The sequence below is a fragment of the Gavialis gangeticus genome, unplaced genomic scaffold (genome assembly GCF_001723915.1).
Source record: "Gavialis gangeticus isolate Ggan-Ray unplaced genomic scaffold, GavGan_comp1, whole genome shotgun sequence".
NCBI classification, from domain to species: domain Eukaryota; kingdom Metazoa; phylum Chordata; order Crocodylia; family Gavialidae; genus Gavialis; species Gavialis gangeticus.
The window spans coordinates 1,306,952-1,326,001 of record NW_017728982.1 but is presented as its reverse complement, the minus strand read 5'-3'; the positions used below and the strand labels follow the sequence as shown (position 1 = coordinate 1,326,001).

Below are 19,050 nucleotides of genomic sequence, written 5' to 3'. Positions count from 1 at the left end.
CTGCAGCGGAGGCCTACATTAGTGGCATGCTCTTCTGCCTGGGCATCTTCCTCTCCTTCTACGTGCTGACGCTGCTCATCGCCTGCTGGAAGAGCTGCAGGTGAGCGCCCGCGCGTCGCCCCACTGAGCCCGCTGCGGGCTGCTGCGACGGTGCCGGCGGCTCGGCTCCCTTGGCTGTGAAGCCAGGCCCTGGGCAGCTGCCCCCACCCCCAAGTCCTCGTTATTTCTGCTGCCTGGCAGCTGGAGTCCGTGGCCCTGCGCTGTGACACGGTGCACAGAGCTGCACGGGGCGATTGTCCACCAAGCTGGGAATCACCCTTCTGCCTCCACGAGCTCGGGCCTGACGGCAGCCAGTGACCAGAGCCTCCCCGATGGCTATCTGGGCACCGGGCTGGTTGGCATTAATACCATTAATACCCAGCCAGCACCATGCTCCCTCCCTCCGTGAGAGCCCGGTATGGCTGTCTCCACACGGGCCCTGTGAACAGGTCACTCTTGCTGGCATGGGACCTTCCTGGGCAGCCTCCATTGCAGGGCCAGCGGGGTCTGGGCTGCCAGAGCTGGGGCTGGGGAAGCTGGGAGATGCCCTAGCCCTGCTGGCTGAGGTCTCCTCTGTCTTGCAGACAGCAGCAGAAGAAAGGGCTCCTGGCTGCCCTGGGCTCGCCCAGCACCGACACCGGTAGGGGAACAGCTGGAGCTGCAGGCGCGACTCAGGGAGGGGAGCGTTGGGGATCCTTTGCCTTGTCGTCTGCCCTGGAGCTTTCCCTCTGCTCTCTGGACACGCAGGCCCCCTGGGCCCCGGTCTGCATTGGCGGGAATCCGCTCCCCCCGTGACACCTTCCCTGTGGTCGGGACCTTTCCCCCACGAGGGGCTCCAGCGCCGGCTCGCCGCTCAGCTGGCTCTGAGTTGGCCCCCGCTCTCCGGTGCAGAGCCCCAGTCCTGTGTGCATGCCTGCGGGATGGGCCGGACTGCCACGCCGGGGCCTGAGCTCCGTGGCCCTGCGGTTTGGGGACGCCAGCTGGGGAAGCGGCAGGGTCACTGACTGCCTGTGTCTGTCTGTCGGTCTGTCTGTCTGTCTCTGTCTCTGTGCCTGCGTCTCTCTTGGGGGAATTTCCCCTCCCAGCATCTTTACTGGGTAAGTCTGGAGCTCCAGGCTGCAAACTCCTCACAGACCATTGAACCCTTCCGGTGCAGAGGCACGTCTGGCCAGCGTGACCCTGCGCAGGTGGTGGTCCCGGGTAGGCAGGGCAGGACTAGGGGCCAGTCTGGGGCTATGCAGACTCCTCCTGCTTGGCTTTGCCCGGGTCCTGTCCCAGTGCTTGGCCCCATCCCTGCCCCTCTGGGGTCCCCCACAGGGCTGCAGCCTGCGCCAGCCTCACTCACTCAGAAACCCTCCGGCCCCTGCGCCCCGGGGTGCGTGTGCAGGCTGACAAAGCACGGGCTGTCAGCTGCTGACCTGGGGTGGTGCTCTGCCTTGCAGGCCATGCCCGTGCCACCCCCGACTCTCTCCTTGGGCGTCCCTATGATGGCTACGGCTACGGCTACGGCTCCTTCGGTGAGTGCTGGCTCTGAGCACCTGGGGCTGATCCACGGCAGGAGCGGGCCTGGGAGATCAGGTGGCTGCCTCGGGCTGTGAGGCTTCAGAGACACAGGTCGGGTCCGTCCCTGACCCTGCGCCCTGTGCCTCCTTCCTCCCTGTCCCTTAGACGGTGCCTGGGAGAGGCAGGGACTCCGGCTGCGACAGAGTCTTGTCCTTCTATCCCTGCCCTGCGGGCACCTGCTCCTTCCCACTGCTTGCCAGGAGCCCCATCCTGGCTGGGCCTTGACCCCCTATTCTGCCTGTCCTTCCAGAGAACGGCTCCACCCTGAGCACCGAGGGCGTCACGGACAGCATGGGCTCCACGGAGGTCTCCTACGCGTACGCAGGTGAGTTGCAGCCCGTGCCCCGCCGGGCTGGGGAGGGTCCAGCTCTGCCAGCCAACCCGAGCCCCTCTGATGGCGCTGGGCAGAGCTGCGCTTGGCCTGCCTGGAGCATCCTGTCCGTGTTCAGCAGCCCCGAGTGGGACCTGCCTGGCTTTGCTTAAAGGACTTGGCCCGGGTGTGTCTGCCCCAGGGACTCATCTGCATTCAGACCCACCCATCGCCCTAGTCTGACACCAGCCCCCTCCCTGCCCTCCGAGCCCTGCTGCCCTCTGCAAGGCGAAGCTGAGCCTGACCCCCGGGGAGCCACCGCCGTCCCGATCCCGTCCCGGTAACTCTCACTTTCCTTCGAAGGGCAGGACCCGTTCAAGCGACGCGTCTCCTCCAGCCAGACGAGGCACTTGGCCATTGCGATGGGTAGATGCTGACACTAAGCAGAGCAGGCTCTAGGGAGCCCCGATCGATCCCCTCTGCCACGCTGCCCGGCTTCACGGTGCCAGGCAGGCCCAGGCCCAGGCCCAGTGGTGCTCCCCGGCCCAGCTGGGTCCGGCCCCTTTTGGCAGCTCAGGCCTCTGGGAGCACAGGGAAGGGTAGGGACACCCCAGGGGCTCTCCCTCTGCCCCTCAGCACCTGCCTGGGTCTGAGCTGGTAGCGTGAAGCCTGCAGGACCCTGTCCTCACCCTGCGTTTTCTGAGGGGCCCAGGTTCCTGGTGCACGCTCACTGGGAGCAGGGAGCGTGGTGGCTCCTCGTGACGATTCACCCCGAGCCTGGCGCCAGGCGTGCGCCAGGCAGCACTCCCTGCATGGGGTTGGGGGCCGTGGCACTGCTCCCTTCAGCAGGCAGCTGCGTGTGCTCTTGGCTTTGGCCCTGGCACGCCATCGAGCGCCCCTCAGAAAGCGTGAGGCTCCCGCATGACACCCACCGAGCGCCCACGTCCCAGCTGGGACCTGCCAGGGGCAATGTCTCGCACCTGGACCAAAATGACCCCCAATCAGCAGGGAATGCACCGCTGGGGCTTTGATTGCCCTGGCATGCACGTTCAGCTCAGTGCACTGGCGATACTCAGCACGAGGGGCGAGAAGGACAGCGGGACCCCAGCGAGCTGCCCACGGTGCTGGGGGGATTCTCTTGCCCAGGGCAGAGCAGCCACCCCAGGTGCCCACGGGTCCCTTTGCACTGAGCTGTGCCCCCCCAAATGAGCAGGGGCATGTTCAGAGCTGTGATTGGCTCGATCCGATTGATTTGGGCTGTGCTGCGGGGGCTGCGGCGCCGTGGCCCCAGGTGACGCTGCTGCCCCTCTCACCGTGCAGAGCGGTTGCTGGACAATGTGGCCAGCCGGCCCCGCCTGGACTCGCTCAGCTCCGTGGAGGAGGACGACTACGACACGCTGGCCGACATTGACTCCGACAAGAACGTCATCCGCACCAAGGTCTGCGGGGCAGGGGGTGGGGTGGGGACGGTGGCCGTGGCTCTGGGGCAGTGCTTGGGAACAACGGGTGCCGGCCAGGCCAGGGCTTGGAGGTGTCCTGCCTGCGCACTAAGGCTGCTGGCAGATGGGCTCTGCCCTGGGTGCCTGCCTGACCTTGGGGTGCCCTGTCCTACCCACCCCTGCATTCTCTGTGCCGGCCCCGCTGACCCATCTCTCCCCCCAGAAATACCTGTCCGTGGCAGACCTGGCCCGAAAGGACAAGCGCGTTCTGCGGAAGAAGTACCAGATCTACTTCTGGTGAGCTGGGGAAGAGTGTAGAGGTGTAGGGGGCACCTCCTGTTTGCCCTCGCACTCAGAGCCCTGCCCAGCCCTGCAGTGGCAGGAGGTCGGCCTGATGCCCGCGTCGGCTGCCCCGGGTGCTGGCTCCTCTGCAGCACAGGCACTGTGCTGCATTGCCCCAGTCCATGGCAGTGCCGCGCTGCGTTGCCCCGGCCCCGTGTGCGGGGAGGGGACCGGGCTGGAGGTGCCACCAGCGCCCGCCCAGCTCACGGTGCCTCTTGCAGGAACATCGCCACCATCGCCGTGTTCTACGCCCTCCCGGTCATTCAGCTGGTCATCACCTACCAGACGGTACGTGCAGCCGTGGCCTCGCTCTGCACTGCCCAGCTGGCGCCTGGGGGATGCCCACGCCCCAAGTCCTGCCCTGCAGCCTCATCAGAGGACTGGGCTGGTGCTGGGCTCTGCCTGCCCAGTGCTGCCAAGGGCTGTGTGAATCTGCAGCCCAGGCTCCCCGCTCCACCGGCTGCCAATCCATGGACCCACGAGGGAACCGTCCCCTTCCACAATCCCTGGATGGAGCCCCCCAGGCCCTGGGCAGCCCGGGCTCTGCCCCCTGCTTATCTCCCCATGCTCTCTCTGCTCCCGGGTCCAGGTGGTGAACGTTACGGGCAATCAGGACATTTGCTACTACAACTTCCTCTGTGCCCACCCACTGGGCAACCTCAGGTAGGAGCCAGCACTGAGCCAGGGCAGTGCCCCGCAGGCATGGTCCCTGGCCACAGCACCCCCCAGGCTCCCTGCTGCAGCTGGACACAGCTGGCTGAGGGCTACAGGGCAGGATGGCCTCCTAGCAGCAGCTGGAGCTGCAGGACAGCAGAGGGGAGGGTGGCAGCGGGGCCTGGAGGCAGGGCAGTGCTGCCCCAGGGCAGCACTGGCAGGGGATGGGTGGGTCCAGCCCCAGCCACCCCTGGGCAGCTGTGATCTGGGGGTGGAGCAGTCTGTGCCGCGGGTGCTGGGGCACTGATGCAGATGGGCCCACTCCCTGCCAGCGCCTTCAACAACATCCTGAGCAACCTGGGCTACATCCTGCTGGGCCTGCTCTTCCTGCTCATTATCCTGCAGCGGGAGATCCACTACAACCGGGCGCTGATGCGCAGCGACACTAATGCCCTGGTGAGAGATGCCCCTGCGGCATTGGCAGGAGCAGACCCCAGGGCCTGGGATGGGGGCAGCCATGGGAGGGCTTGCCCGGGGTGCCGGCCAGTCTGGGTGCTGCGACCTAGGTTGGGGTTGGGGGTGGCTGAGCCCCTGAGCATGCCTAGCAGGGACCTGCTGGGCCCTGTCCATCTGTCTGTCTGCCTGAGCATGCCGTCCTTCCCTCGCTGCAGGAGTGTGGCATCCCGAAGCACTTTGGGCTCTTCTATGCCATGGGCACGGCGCTGATGATGGAGGGGCTGCTCAGCGCCTGCTACCACGTCTGCCCCAACTACACTAACTTCCAGTTCGGTGAGTGCCAGCCCTCTCCGAGCCGTGGTCCCACACCCCGCTGCCCAGCTCCCTCCGACCCAGGGCCGGCGGCGACTGGCTGCAGACAACACGCGGCCTCAGCACGTTGCTGCTGCGGCTCAGCCAACCCCTCCCGTTGCAGACACCTCCTTCATGTACATGATTGCGGGGCTCTGCATGCTGAAGCTGTACCAGAAGCGCCACCCTGACATCAATGCCAGCGCCTACAGTGCCTACGCCTGCCTGGCCATCGTCATCTTCTTCTCCGTCGTTGGGGGGGTGAGTGCTGGGCTCGTCTGTCCCCATGGGAGCCGGGGCCCTGCAAGCCCCTGCGAGCACGTGGCAGGCCCCTGGTCCCACTAGCAGCATCCGTGGGGGGTGGCAAGGTGCTGCCCGATGTCACTTAAGCCCCTGTGTGCTGCACCTTGGTCCTGTTGGCGTGGTGCAAAACCCATGGGCCCTGTAGCCAAGGGGCCAAGCTCTGCATAGTCCATGGGAGCCAGCAGGGCTCTGGGTGGGCTTTGGACTCCACACGGTCCCCTCCCAAGCACTGGACCTTGGGAAACCTGTGCCGGGGCTGACGGCTTTGCTAGGCCTGGGCACCAGGCTGTCCAGCTGTGCTCATCGCCCTCCCGCCGGCAGGTCTTTGGCAGAGGGAACATGGTGTTCTGGATCGTCTTCTCTGTCATCCACATCTTTGCCACCCTGCTGCTGAGCACGCAGCTCTACTACATGGGCCGCTGGAAGCTGGGTGAGGGCCCCGCTGGGGCTGGGGCTGGGGCTGGGGCTGGGGCTGGACGGGGAGGGAGGGTTGGCATCAGGATGGCCCAGATGTCCAGCTGGGTCCTGGTGACCTCCCAGTGTCCCCAGCTGTGCTCACCGGCAGCTCCAGCCACACATGTCACCGGCAGAGCCTTTAGCTGACCTCACGTGTGGCTGATGTGGCCCTGCCTGGCCCCTGGGACAGGGGTCTGGGTCCAGGTGCTGGGGTGTATTGCAGGGGAAGGGTTGGGAGCACTGCTGTCCCGGGCACCCTCCTTGGGGCATCAGCTCCACCTCCCTCCCCTCGCCCAGGGCACCATCTCTGCTTGCGCCCATGCTGGCTCTCTCTGCAGACTCGGGGATCCCACGCAGGATCGTGCACGTGTTGTACACGGATTGCATCCGGCAGTGCAGTGGGCCCATGTACGTGGTGAGTGCCGACACCCACCCCTTGCCTTGCTGCTCTCCACGGCGCACCCACGGAGCGGATGGGCCGTGCCCCCAGAGCCAGCCCTGAGCCTGCCTGCCCCATGGATCTGCTGTCTTGGGGCCTCGTGCTCTGAGCCGGGCAGCCGGGACGGATGGCTGCCCGAACCCACACCCCTGCCCCGCCAGTCCCTGCGCCCCAAGCTGACACGGTTCTGGGCTGGGTTTGTGCTGGAGCCGGGGCCTTAGCTCTGAGCTCCAGAGCTGGCATGTTGGCGCCTTCATTGCTGCTCCCTGCTTCATGTCTCGGGTGTGCCAGAGGCCCCCCCAGGGCTTGGGGCCATGGGAACCGTGTGCCCAAGCCCTGCCACAGGCCTTCCCATCTGTCCGTCCGTCTGTCCGCAGGATCGGATGGTGCTGCTGGTCATGGGCAATATCATCAACTGGTCCCTGTAAGTCCACGGTGCTGGGTGAAGGGAGGGAAGGGCCGGTGAGTCACCCTGGTGCAGAGCTCCCTGAGGGGGTGGGCACCAGGAAAACTGCTCCCCCAGGCCAGAGCCGCGTGCTCCTCTGGTGCACGCCCGGGCCCAGGCTGGTCTCCCAAGCTACGGCGGTGGCTGCAGCAGGGGTCATGGGGGCAGGGATGGTGCTGCCCCCCAGGTGGGCGCTGCCCAGGCCTGCCTGACCCCGTCTTGCCCGCAGCGCTGCCTACGGCCTCATCATCCACCCCAACGACTTTGCCTCCTACCTGCTGGCCATCGGCATCTGCAACCTGCTGCTCTACTTCGCCTTCTACATCATCATGAAGGTGCAGGCGGGACCCTGCCCTGCCCTGCCCCTGCCCCAGCACCCCGCAGCTGGGCTGTCCAGACCCACTGGAGCCCCCCGGTGCTGACGGCAGTTGCAGCCCAGGGTGGGCAACGGGATGATACTAGCCAAGTCCCAGGTGGCCTCTGTTGAGAGCCTGGACCAAGAGCCTGCTGCAGCCAGGGCCCCTGCACCCCTCTTGCCCTCCATCAATGCAGTCAGGGGAGAGGGAGCCCCCTGCCCCAGGGGCTGTGTGGCTGTGGCCTCCCCGGAGCCCCCGCTTCTTCCCAGTGCGTGCGGGGAAGCTCCCCGAGCCAGGCACCGTCCCGCTCAGTGCTATCTCCCCCCAGCTCCGGAGCGGGGAACGCATCAAGCTCATCCCGCTGCTCTGCATCGTCTGCACCTCCGTGGTCTGGGGCTTTGCCCTCTTCTTCTTCTTCCAGGGTCTCAGCACCTGGCAGGTAAGTGGGGCGCGGCAGGGCTCCCTGGGGCCAGGCCAGGGCGGCTCCCCAGGCTAGGAGGGCCGTCATGGTCGCGGTCCAGGGGTGACCAGCCGGCTCCGCCTGTGCCCCTGCAGCAGACCCCAGCTGAGTCGCGGGAGCACAACAGGGACTGCATCCTGCTGGACTTCTTCGACGACCACGACATCTGGCACTTCCTCTCCTCCATCGCCATGTTCGGCTCCTTCCTGGTGGGTGCCCCAGCACCGCACTGCCAGGGTGGGGTGGGACGGAGAGCGTCTCTGTTGCCTCGCTCACCCCAGGGGCGGGCTCTGACCAGGACGCTGGGGGTGCTGACCCCGCACCGGCCCTGCCTGACTGCTGCTGTCCCCGTGCAGGTGTTGCTGACCCTGGATGATGACCTCGACTGCGTCCAGCGTGACAAAATCTACGTCTTCTAGGCTCCTGGCCGCAGGCCCTGGCACATCCAGCACCTCCCGGGCAGGGCTCCCACCACAGCTGCAGTTGGCGGGGAGGCTGCAGCGGCGCCCTTGGCTCAGGGACTCTCTTCGGGGCGGCTCCGTGCTGCCCATCCCTGCTGTGTTGGAGAGCGCTCCCCTCGATCCTGCCCACAGCCTGGGCCAGCCCCGGGTGCAGCGGCGGGTGCAGGTGGGGCTGGGGCCAGAGGGGCTCTGCAGAGGCACCTGCCCCTTGCCCCTGGGGGTGGGTCGCACTGGAGCCGTGGGGCCCGTGGCATCACCCAGGAGGTGACCGGTTCTTGGCGCAGCAGCTGGCAGGCTCCAGCCGCACAGCCGGGCTCCGCAGCAGAAGCGGGAGCAGCATCTGCCAGTCTGCAGCGATGCCCTGGACTTGTCTGCACAGGAGGGAAACCCGCTGTGTCCTCTGCGGCTCCCCCTCCCCAAACTCGGGGTGCAGCCCCACCTCTGCACATGCGGGTCCTGCCTGCCGGCCCCCGTGCCCAGGCAGAGCTGAGCGGATGGCCTCAGGTCAGGCCGACAAGCCACAGAGACAGCACAAGGCCAGGCATGGCCCCCTCCCTCGTCTCCATTCACGGCACTCCACGGGCAGCGTCTGGCCCGACCCTGGTCTTCGCTCCCTGCCTCGTGGCTCTGGGGCTGGGCTGTCCGTGCTCCCGGACACGCGACTTGCCAAGGTGCTGCTGTCGTCCCCGCGGCAGCGTGGCCTCTCCCGATGGACACGTGCCACTCCGGGGCAGCCAGCCCATGTGCCAACAACATTCCTTTACCCCCTGCCCCCAGGTGCTGCCACAGCCCCTGTCCGGTTGAAGAAACACATGGTGCATGACTTTCAGTGCCTATCTCTGGGGTGGGTGTCCCGTCCTGTCTCCCCTGCCGCCCAGGACTGCATGGCGCCTTTGGCTCCTACTAATACGCGTGGGGTGAGGTGGGCGTCCGTACCTCTGCCCCTGCTGCCCCCCACCCACCCCAGGCGGGGGGCGTTTACATGGCAGGATCCGACCCGGTGCCTCGCTGCAGAGGGGGTTTTGTTGCAAGCTTCAAATTCAAATCCGATCCAGGGCTCCTCATGCCCGGCTCGGCGGTGCTGCCCGGGGGGGAGTCACGGCGAAGCCCCCTCCTCCATGCTGCCAGGGAGGTGCAGATGGGCACCTGGGGCCTCCCGACCCCAGACTGCACAGGCCAAGGCGTGCAGGGGCTCAGGACTTGTGCTCCCCGTGCCACCATCCCCGGACAACGCTGCCGTGGGTTTTCTGTGGACAGTTTGCTAGTGGAGGACAAGCATTAAACGCTGTGTTGATCTGCACTTTACCCACTTGTCTGCTGCCTTCTTGTTCCCCACGGGGGGGCTTGGGTGGCCAGGCCCCCTCCCCTTGTCCATGGCACCAGCCCCTCTGGGGTCTGTCGGGGCTCCAGGCCCTGGTTCAGCAGGGGCAGGGGCATCTCCCGCTCTCCAAGGAGCTCCTGCCCCAGCATTCAGAGGGCATCCGTCCGTTCCCCCCACATGCACAGCACCAGCCCTGGCACAGGCCACAGGGTGCCCCCAGGCTCAGCTCCCCCTTGCAAGAGCCTGCTCCGTTGCCTAACCTTGGGCCCTGCTCCCCTGACTGGAAGCCAAGAGCAGAGCCTGGCGTGACAGCTCCCTCGAGTCCGGGGCATGAGGCGCCTGCTGCCCGCCTGCCTCTGCACTGCTGCAGCCCCCACCCTCAGCCCAGGGCAGGGTGTGGGGCAGCAGCAAGGACCCCCATGATGCCTGCTGTATCCATGGCCAGAGCATGTCTGGGGGGACTGCCCACTGCAGCCAGGCCACTGCCCAGCACAGAGGTGCCTGTAGGGTCAAGGCCGCCCCAGCCACGCCCAAGCCCTGACGCCCAGAGCACAGGCAGGAGGGGGGAGCCGGCAGCCCCCGAGCACTAGCAGAGCAACCCCAGCCCTTTCCCCCTGCTCTAGGCTCCAGCAACGTACTCCTGCCCCCAGGCCCAGGAAGGTAAGAGGAGGGCACCTTATTATTAATTGCCCTCATCTCCCTCACACCTGCTCCCCGCCTCCACCCACCGGCTCCCATCACCAACATGCATCACTCACTGACCTCAATTAGCTCCAATTAGCTGCTCCCAGCAGCACCATGCCCAGCTCCAGGCACCCAAGTGCAGCCCTTATAAAAACCCACCCACGAGCCCTCAGCCTCCCCACAGCCATATAACTGATTTCTAATTTTAGACAAGGAAAGGCAGAGCATCATATCTCAGCTGGCAAGGGGAAGCTCTGGGCACCGATGCAGGGCACAGATGTGGATTCAGGGCACAGATGCAGGGCATGGAGGCAGATGCAGATGCAGGGCACGGATACAGATATAGATTCCAGATACATGAGCACAGGCTGCTGCTGTCTTGCCCAGGGGCACAGGTGGGGTCCTGGAGAACCCCAACATGCTCTGCAGACATATGCTCTCCCAGAGCAGCACAGGCCCTTGGAAAATGCCTGCAGCAGCTCTGCCCCGTGGCTTAGGAAGTGGGGCAGGATGTGGGCAGAGGTGCAGGGAGATGGCTGTTTGGGGCTGCCCCAATTGAAATGTGCCCAGGATAGTGGGGACCAGCCCTGCTCACGGGTCTAGCCCAATGCTTCTCAGTCTTCATATCTGGAGGGTTGGGGCACTCCAGATACTCACAGCCCCTTGGAAAATGCCAGCCCTTCCTTTTCATTAAAAAAAAAATTTTTTTTGACTACAGAAAAATAACAGAGCCATTTGCCTGTTGCAAAGAGTGCAGAGACCACAAGTCTGGATTTCTCTGAAATCTCTGGGTTCCTCTTGTAGATCATGTCTGCAAACCAAGCAGTGCTAACATGGTCTGGTGCCCGCGGCACCCCTGAAAGCTCTCAAGGGACCGCGGTGCTGCGGCACCCTGGGAGGAGCGTGGGGTGGGAGGCGCCGCATGAGGCCACGAGGAGCAGGGCAAGGGCTGGGCAGTGCATGCAGCAGCCTCTGCTCTGCTTGAAGTGGCAGTGGGCAGGGAGGGCTGTGGGCAGGAGAGGAGGGCGGTTGGCTCTCTGCGGGGGAGCCCAGGGACGCGGCTGCCCTGCTCTGCACAAGCTCATGCCACGTGCAAGGGAGGGGACTTCGCTGGGCTCTGCTCTGTGCCCGGCCCATGGAGCCCAAGCCCTGCGGTGGGGGCCAGGATGGGGCTAGCCTGTGTGCAGAATATGCCATGTACACTTGTGCCCCATGGTAGGACTGCTCACGTTGGGGGTGTATTTTATTTAGCTGTGAGCTTTGAATCTCAGCATCCGAGAGCCGTGGGGCTGGCAAGGTCACATCCATCCCAAGCCCTGCCCGTGGTAGGATCAGCCCTCTCTGAACCAGCCCAGGCAAACCCACTGTCCGACCTCGTAGCAAAAGAAGTTACCCCCGACACAGCACAGACATTGCACCCAAGCCTGGCACAGGGAAAGCAGGGGGACCGTGGTGCCCAACATCCTGCGGCTGGCAAAGGTTGTTAAAATACACTTGAGAGATGCTGGGTAGAGGCTGTGCCGCCTGCTACAGGGGAAGGCAAAATCCCCCTGTCTGAAGCAATCTGGCCAGGGTCAAATCCCTTCCTGACCCCAAATGTGGCATCGGGCTGACCTGAGCAGAGGGGCAAGCCCCTCTAGGCAGGAACGTGCTGGATTCAGTCTGGGCAGAAACACTGGTGAGGCCAGGTCAAAATCCCTGCCCTGGCTGCACCCACCCCGGGTGCGTCTGAGGAAGGTGAAAACACCCCCGACACGTAGCAGCAGGAGAGGGAAACAATCCCTTCCCAGCCCCACGTGGCAACCAGCAAAGCCTAGAAAATCCCCTGCGCTGTGTCACCTGCAGCCTTGCTCCAGGGCTTTCCAAATCCTTCATAAACACCGTGAGCAGCGCCGGGCTCGGGACTGACCCTCTGGGACGCCACTCAAAGCCTTTTGCTATTCCCACGTGGATCCTTTTCTCCTTGAACTGCCCTTTGCTTGCAGTTCTCCAGCCAGTTGTTTGTCCACCTTACAACTGGGTACCTTTGCCCAGCCCACATTTCTCCCTCTGCTTTTGAAAAGGTCACTTGGGGCTCTGTCCAAAGCCTCGCTGAAGTCCAGATCCACGATTTCCACAGCCTTCCCTCCGCCCGCCCAAGCCGTTACTCCGTCCAGCCTGTTTGGCACTGTTTGCTGTGGGTAAATCCAGGCTGGCTGCTCGCAATGGTCTTTTGTTACCTGGATTACGGGGGACTTGCAGCTTGGCTACTGATAAACAAGGCAGCAAACAGGTCTAGAGCCCGGCCTTCTGCTGCCTGCACCTCCAAACACAAACACAAGCGGTCGTCCCAAAGTCCATCGGCCACGCGTGACAGCACAGCACGGGCAACACGGACCTGTACCGCTGGGGAGACTCTGGAGGGGGGAAGCCGGCATGCAGGCTGGCAGCGCGCCTTCTCCAAGTTTCCCTCCAGCCCACACCCCTCATTTACAGAAGGGCCCCCCACTGCCGAAAGGATGTGGACAAGTTGGAGAGAGTCCAGCGGAGGGCAATGAAAATGGTTGTGGGGCTGGGGGACAGGACTGGTGAGGAGAGGCTGAGGGAACCGGGCTGATTTAGTCTGGAGAAGGGAAGACCGAGGGGGATTGAACAGCCGCCTTCACCTCCCTGCGGGGGGACTGCAAAGAGGATGGAGCTGGGCTGGTCTCATTGGGGCAGACGACAGGACAAGGAGCAATGGGCTCAAGCTGCAGCAAGGGAAGTTGAGGTTGGATGTTAGGTAAAACTTTCTCATGAGGATGGCAGTGAAGCACTGGACCAGGCTCCCCAGAGAGGTGGGGAAGTCTCCATCCTCGGAGGTGCTGAAGACCTGGGTAGACAAAGCCCTGGCTGGGAGGATGTAGTTGGGGCTGGTCCTGCTCTGAGCAGGGGGTTGGACTAGATGTGACCTCCTGAGGTCCCTTCGACCCTGATTTTCTGTGATCCTAGTCTAAATATTCTAATAAATGTTCTCCAATTGGTTTAATTAAATCTTTGTTTCACTGAAACTCTGGGGATTGGACTAAGCCAGATCTCTTGTGGACGTGGAAGGTGTTAATTAGTTGGAACTTATGTCCTTGCGAAAGTAAAAAGGAGGCTTTCTTGTCTCCTTTCCTTTGCAGTGCAGTTCAGCACTGGCCTGTCTCTTCTTTACCTTCATTTGGGGCCTTCTCCAACAGAGCCGATCTGTTTTTACAACTCATCCAAGAATCTATTATAGCAAAACAGCATCTAATACAGTTAGTTACCTCAATCCCTGCTACTCGTATCTTGAGACAAAGCTATGCTGTGCTACATGTGGATTATTTAATACGTGGTCATCCTGCATAATGTCTCCTTTCATTGGCTCTGTCTACTCGTATCCCATGACCGGTTTAGCTGGACACGCTGGCGCTCCCTTTGCTTTGCTGCCCAGGCTGGTTCTCACGTCGGCAAAGGGTCTCTCTACAGTCACTCGGGAACAGGCTTGGGGGCCTTCTGCTCAGCTGCGTGGTGCAGCCTGGCCTCGGCCCCTCAAACGGCCAGGCTGGCGGCACCCTCCTCCTCCTCCAGCTGCTTGCAAAGGGATTTCTTCAGAGCAGGCTCCAGTCGCTCCCTGGGTGTCAGCTCCCCGGATCCTCCTTTTTGCATCACGCTTCTGCCCAGCTGGAACTGCCTTCAGGATTGGGGGGAGGGGTCTCTTGGCCTGCAGCAGCCAGCCCACCCCTCCCATCACAGCTCTACCCCACATCCCCCAGCCGAGGGGTTTGACCCCGGTGCCTGGGCAGTCCCTGAAATGCTCCCCAGCCCATTCAGCTCCGAGGAGCCGGGTGCCAGGGGGTGGGTATGGGGTGCACGGTGCGGCCGTTCCCCAGGGCTCCAGGCACTGGGCTGTGCCGGGGGCAGGCGCTCGCCACTGGGTGTCAGCCTCACTCCACGTGCATGCTCTGGCCTTCCTTCTGCATCTCTCCAGCCTCCCGTCGGGAGCCCCCACACGGCCCCAGCACCCCATTTACTGCTTACAGGCAGAATCGGGCCTGTGCTGCACATGGCGCAGGAGGGATGGGGCAGACAGCAGCCCGGACCTGGCACGTCCATCGGCATGGGGCAGCTGGCGTGGTCAGGAGGGCGTCCTCACCCTAGGGCCAAGCCCAGCCTCTGCCCACCGGCGGGGGGAGGCAGCCTCCAAGCCCGTGAGCACAGGGTGGGGGGGACTGAGGTGTGGGGCCTGCGCCCCATGTGCTCTGCCGGCTTGGCCCCCGGCATCCCAGCACAGCAGCCCGAAGGGGGGCGTTCACCACTGGCAGGTCCCTGCTGAGCTTCCTGGCCTGGTGCCAGGGTGGCCCTACCTGGGACACCCCCAAGCCATGCAGGGGGCCTGAGACCAGCCCTTACCTGAGCGTCCGACCGGACCTGGCACCTTGCTGCCATCTCAGCCACTACGGGCAGCCCCTGCGTGCACACAGGGCCCACTGAAGCCAGCGCTTACCAGAGCTTTGCCCCGGTGCCAGCAATGGGCATGAGGCTCAGCACCTTTGTGCCCACCAGGCTGGGCCAGATCCCTCCCCTTCCTCCCTGGCCAGCTGGGGATGAGGTGCTGGCCTGACACCCACAGCCCTGGGGACTGCTCTGGGCCTCTCCGGCCGGGGCTGGGTGCCCCTCACAGTGCTGTCGGTCACCCGACCCTTTCCAGCCTGGCGTGCACGTGGCTCCATTGCTCCCAGCGTGACTCCGCAGGGATCAGAGCCGCTGGGCAGCGCTGGGATGCCCCGGCCAGGGCAGCCACCCCGAAAGCAGCTCTGGTCCCTCTAGCTTCCACATCCTGACTCCTCGTTTCGGGAGGAGCTGATTTCCTATCACTGCCCGGGGCCTGGGCAGGGCTCACAGAGGAAAACCTGCCCCGCCACCCGAGCAGAGGCTGCTTGGGGGAGCCTGGGTGCATGGGCAGCAGGGACCCGCCGGGACCGTCCATCCTCCCTGGGAGGCTTCGCCCACAGATGGGACCGGGGCACTTGCTGAGCCTGCTCCTGACCCAGCCCTGCTGGCCCACCCCCACCCCGCCGACCTGGGGAGCGTGAGCACAGGGGAAAACCAGCCACAAAGTCAGGTTTTCCTCCGAGCTCCTGTCTATAAAAGGAGTCACTTCCTCAGAGCCAGGGCCTGGCTTCGCCCCTGCCCCACACACCCCGGCCGGGTCTCAGGCATGCGGGGAATGCTCCTTAGTCACTGTCTTTTGGAGACTTTCCCCAAATATGGTGCCTGGGCTCGAGCCACTGGCTTGCTCCTGGAGGGGAGGGGATGGGGCGGCGGTGACATCACTGTCCGAGGAGCTGGCCTTTTAGCGCAGCCCCAGCCTCCCACGCTCGCAGTTCCAGGCTCCAGGCAGAGCATCGTCCGTCTGTCCGTCCGTCCGTCCGCGCAGCCCAGCAGCTCCTCGTAAGTGTGCCGGGGAGGGCGGCCGGAGGCCAGGCCGGGAAGATGCAGGGGGACGCAGGCCAGCCACATGCTTGTCTCCCCAGGTGCAGCCGTCTGGTCTAGGCTCCGTCCTCGGGGACCAGCCTGCCAGTGATGCTGCGTGGCAGGATTGGCATGGGGCAGCGCAAGGGGCTTTGCAGTCCCTCCTGGTTCACTGCTAGGTCTCAGCCTGCGCCCTGGGTTAGTGGGCAGGCAGGGGTAGGGCTGCTTTCAGGGTCTGGTCGCTCCACGTGGAGCCATGCTCTGGCACTAGACGGGAAAGCAGTGGGGTTGCAAGCCGGCGATGCTCAGCGGCTTCCTGGCTCCGCACAACCTCCCTCCTTGCCAGGCTCCTGCGGGTGGGCAGGCCGATGGCTGCGCTGCCAAGCGGTGCCCTGGGGAGCAGTGCCCTGGGGAGCGCAGGTCTCTCATGGGAGGGGGCAAGGAGGCAGCTCCACCCCCCCGTGGCGCAGGGATGCTGCCCCTCCTGCGGTCACATGCCTGCCTGCCGGGGTGGCACGGTGCCAGCGTGCGCATGTTGCTGGAGAGGCGGTGGCTGCCGGGCAATGTGCAATGAGCAGTGGTAGCAGGGCAGGCAGGAGGGCCCTAGGGCAGGACGGCCCTGAGCCCAGAGACATGCCGGAGCTCAGGCAGCGGCAGCTGCGTCGGACACAACGCTGAAATGGCTCCGTTTGCTCAAGGCAGAGACTTCGGGGCCCTGCTCCGGGAAGCTGCACTCCTGGGACTGCCCCCTGCGCCGGGCAGCAAGCCAGCAGAGCTACGGCTGCGCTGGCACTTGCCCATCTCTGCCCACGCCCTGTCTAGTCCGGGGCCTCGCTCGGGCCCCACTTGCCTGGTGCTCGGTCCGGGATTGCAGTGCAGCTCACGGGCCTCTTGTGGCTGCTACCTGCCCTTGGGGCCCAGCCACGCCTAGAGGGACTGCCCTGGCCCACGTGCTGCCTGCGCGCCCATCCGGGGGGAGTGCCAGGCACCGTGCCCCTGGCGAGCGTGGCCTGAGCTGGGGCCGGCTCGGACCCTTGCTCTCGCGGGGCATGAGAAGCCACTGTCCGCAGCGCCTGGGGATGCCTGGTGGGCACGGGGACAGGGGCTCCCATTCCAGCTGTGAATGCCCACGGGGCTCAGGCTGCCACTGCCCACGAGGATGCAGGTGGTTGCTGAAATCAAGGGGCTGCTGGTGCAATGGGGGGACGGCGCCACTGGACAGATGCTCCCCGGGTTAGTCTGTGGCCCTGCTGGTGCCTCCTAGGCTGGAGCGCAGCTCCGGCAGTGCCTGGAGAGGCCACGGGGGCAGAAGGAGGCGTAGGCTGGACAGTGGCTCCCGGAGACAGCGCCTCAGGCGCCGGAGGCAAGTTTGGGCAGGAAGTGTCTGTGCGCTGCCTTTCCTTGCTCGTGCCCGGGCGCCCACGTGTGGGGTTGGCGGGAGGCGCTGTCTGGGTCAGAGCCGCCGCGGACATGCAGACGGGCTGAGCTCACCCCGGCCTTTCCCCCCTGCCCCAGGTCTCATTCCCCGAGTGAACATGGCAAACAAGGGCCCCAGCTATGGGATGAGCAGGGACGTGCAGTCCAAGATCGAGAAGAAGTACGATGACGACCTGGAGGAGCGCCTGGTGGAGTGGATCGTGGCGCAGTGCGGGGCGGGCGTGGGGCGTCCCGAGCGTGGCAGGCTGGGCTTCCAGGTCTGGCTGAAGAATGGCGTGGTAAGTGTGGCCGGACCTTGGCGCCGGGCTGCGCCTTGGCCCCAGGGGCTGGGGAATCAGTACAGCTCTCCTGCAGGGCAGCAAAGGCCAGGCCCTCAGAGCCGATCCTGCCCCCTCTGCTTGCAGGTCCTCAGCAAGCTGGTGAACAGCCTCTACCCAGAGGGCTCAAAGCCCATCAAGGTCCCCGACACCCCTCCCAGCATGGTCTTCAAGCAGATGGAGCAGGTGGCACAGTTCCTGAAGGCGGCCGAGGACTACGGCGTGGTGAAAACAGACATGTTCCAGACCGTCGACCTCTTCGAAGGTGCGGGGTCAGAAACCGGGGCCACCATGGGCAATGCCCCAGGGACGGGTACATTCGCAGAGGCACCATCACCACTGGGCCTTGATCAGGGCCCCGGGTGCACAGACACAAGGGAGAAGCCCCCTGACAGCAGCAACGGGCTGCGACTGGCAGGCAGGCAGGCCAGGGGCAGTCCGAGAGAGAGCGGGGCTCCCTGTGCCTGCCCCAGGTGCAGCTCTGTCCTAGAGGCACCGGGACTATAAGTAGTGCAGCCCCCGCGGTCACGGGCCTGGGTTCCTTGCCTAGGCCGAGTGCTCCCTGCAAGTACAGCGGGCTGGGGAGCGCCGGGACTCAGGGCATGCGTGGGTGGGAGCTGTCTTGCAGGGAGGGGGACAGCGACACGTGCCCCAAGCACCATGCATCCTGGCCGCCGCTCATGGCCTGCGGTTCCCTCCCCCAGCCAAGGACATGGCGGCCGTGCAGAGAACGCTGATGGCCTTGGGGAGCTTGGCGGTGACCAAGAATGATGGCCACTATCATGGGGACCCGTCCTGGTTCATGAAGTGAGTGTCCCCTCCTGCAGCCAGGCTGCTCGGGCTGGGGAGGGGGGAGCCGGCCCCAGCTGGGGGCCGCGCAGGGCAGTGGGGACGCATAGCCGGGGAGGAAGGGGAGTCAGAGGCTGCCTCTCGCCCTGCAGGAAAGCCCAGGAGCACAAGCGGGACTTCAGCGAAAGCCAGATGAAGGAGGGGAAGAACATCATCGGCCTGCAGATGGGGAGCAACAAGGGGGCCACGCAGTCGGGCATGACGGGCTACGGGCGGCCCCGACAGATCATCAGCTAGACGGCGCCGGAGCCAGAGCCAGAGCCAGAGCCGGGCCGACCAACCCCACCCCAACCAGGAACTGGCCTCCACCCCCGCCCCCCGAGCCCAGCCGCGGCCAACGCACCAAGCCACCGGGGCCCTGATGCCCCCGACCGCACTGAATCAACGTCGATTGGATGTTTATTGAAAAAGCTTCTCAAAAAACAACCCCCCGGCCCACCGGCGACGCATGGAGGGAGGCAGGGGCCCCCGTTCAGCCGCCAGCCCTGGCCACGTGCTGCGTCCCCAGGGCCCCCCAGACCTGTGCATGCTCCCAGCTTCGCTCCCCGCGGCTTCCGTGCCTCCAGCTACATTTGTTTGCTGCGTTGCAGAGCTGGCTGTCGCACCCGCCGGCCACCGCGACCCGCGCCCCGAGCAGGCCGCCCGACTGGCACATCCCTGTAGCGCCCGTGCAGCTGCCCAGCCTGCCAATAAACCTTGCACAAGCGAAAGCGAACGCTGTCCGTCTTTGCCAAGGGAGGGGGTGACATAAGCCTCGGTTTTGTACTTTTTTTTCCTTTGTCAGAATTAAAAAGAAAGGTTGTGACTCTTCGGCGGCTTCCCATGTCCTTTTCTGCTCCGTTTTCACTTCATCCTGTCGCTTCAGCCTTGAGCATGCACCGCTGCCCCAGCGAGTCCCAGCGCTCATCCCT

At 64.8% G+C, this 19,050-nt stretch overlaps 2 protein-coding genes across 6 annotated transcripts in view; both read left to right on the top strand.

Annotated features, from left to right (window-relative positions):
* SIDT2 (SID1 transmembrane family member 2) overlaps nt 1-9,379 on the top strand; it is a 28,513-nt gene extending 19,134 nt beyond the window's left edge. The window contains exons 1-20 of one of the 5 annotated variants that reach the window (XM_019512289.1): nt 11-100; nt 624-679; nt 1,125-1,136; nt 1,482-1,556; nt 1,853-1,927; nt 2,276-2,338; nt 3,233-3,351; nt 3,575-3,648; nt 3,915-3,981; nt 4,283-4,356; nt 4,680-4,803; nt 5,019-5,136; nt 5,279-5,415; nt 5,779-5,887; nt 6,252-6,328; nt 6,730-6,776; nt 7,027-7,132; nt 7,482-7,592; nt 7,709-7,822; nt 7,970-9,379. In XM_019512289.1, coding sequence (XP_019367834.1) covers nt 27-100; nt 624-679; nt 1,125-1,136; nt 1,482-1,556; nt 1,853-1,927; nt 2,276-2,338; nt 3,233-3,351; nt 3,575-3,648; nt 3,915-3,981; nt 4,283-4,356; nt 4,680-4,803; nt 5,019-5,136; nt 5,279-5,415; nt 5,779-5,887; nt 6,252-6,328; nt 6,730-6,776; nt 7,027-7,132; nt 7,482-7,592; nt 7,709-7,822; nt 7,970-8,032 — 1,695 coding nt within the window. In that variant the 5' untranslated portion in view covers nt 11-26 and the 3' untranslated portion in view covers nt 8,033-9,379. Of the gene's footprint in view, nt 1-10; nt 101-623; nt 680-1,124; nt 1,137-1,481; nt 1,557-1,852; nt 1,928-2,275; nt 2,339-3,232; nt 3,352-3,574; nt 3,649-3,914; nt 3,982-4,282; nt 4,357-4,679; nt 4,804-5,018; nt 5,137-5,278; nt 5,416-5,778; nt 5,888-6,251; nt 6,329-6,729; nt 6,777-7,026; nt 7,133-7,481; nt 7,593-7,708; nt 7,823-7,969 lie in introns of those variants that run through there. The other 4 variants (XM_019512325.1, XM_019512297.1, XM_019512306.1 and 1 more) reach the window with 4 other exon arrangements.
* A 6,021-nt stretch (nt 9,380-15,400) lies between these two features.
* On the top strand, nt 15,401-18,949 carry TAGLN (transgelin). The gene is made up of 5 exons (XM_019512277.1): nt 15,401-15,515; nt 17,052-17,251; nt 17,378-17,555; nt 17,995-18,097; nt 18,232-18,949. The coding sequence occupies exons 2-5, from the start codon at nt 17,072-17,074 to the stop codon at nt 18,374-18,376; spliced, it is 606 nt and encodes a 201-aa protein (XP_019367822.1). The 5' UTR covers nt 15,401-15,515; nt 17,052-17,071; the 3' UTR covers nt 18,377-18,949.
* The last annotated feature ends 101 nt before the right edge of the window (nt 18,950-19,050 follow it).

Coding starts and splice junctions, on each gene's coding strand:
- TAGLN (XM_019512277.1), top strand. CDS start 17,072: ATGGCAAACAAGGGCCCCAGCTATGGGATGAGCAGGGACGTGCAGTCC. Junction 17,556..17,994: donor GACCGTCGACCTCTTCGAAG/GTGCGGGGTCAG, acceptor TCCCTCCCCCAG/CCAAGGACATGGCGGCCGTG. Junction 18,098..18,231: donor GACCCGTCCTGGTTCATGAA/GTGAGTGTCCCC, acceptor CTCGCCCTGCAG/GAAAGCCCAGGAGCACAAGC.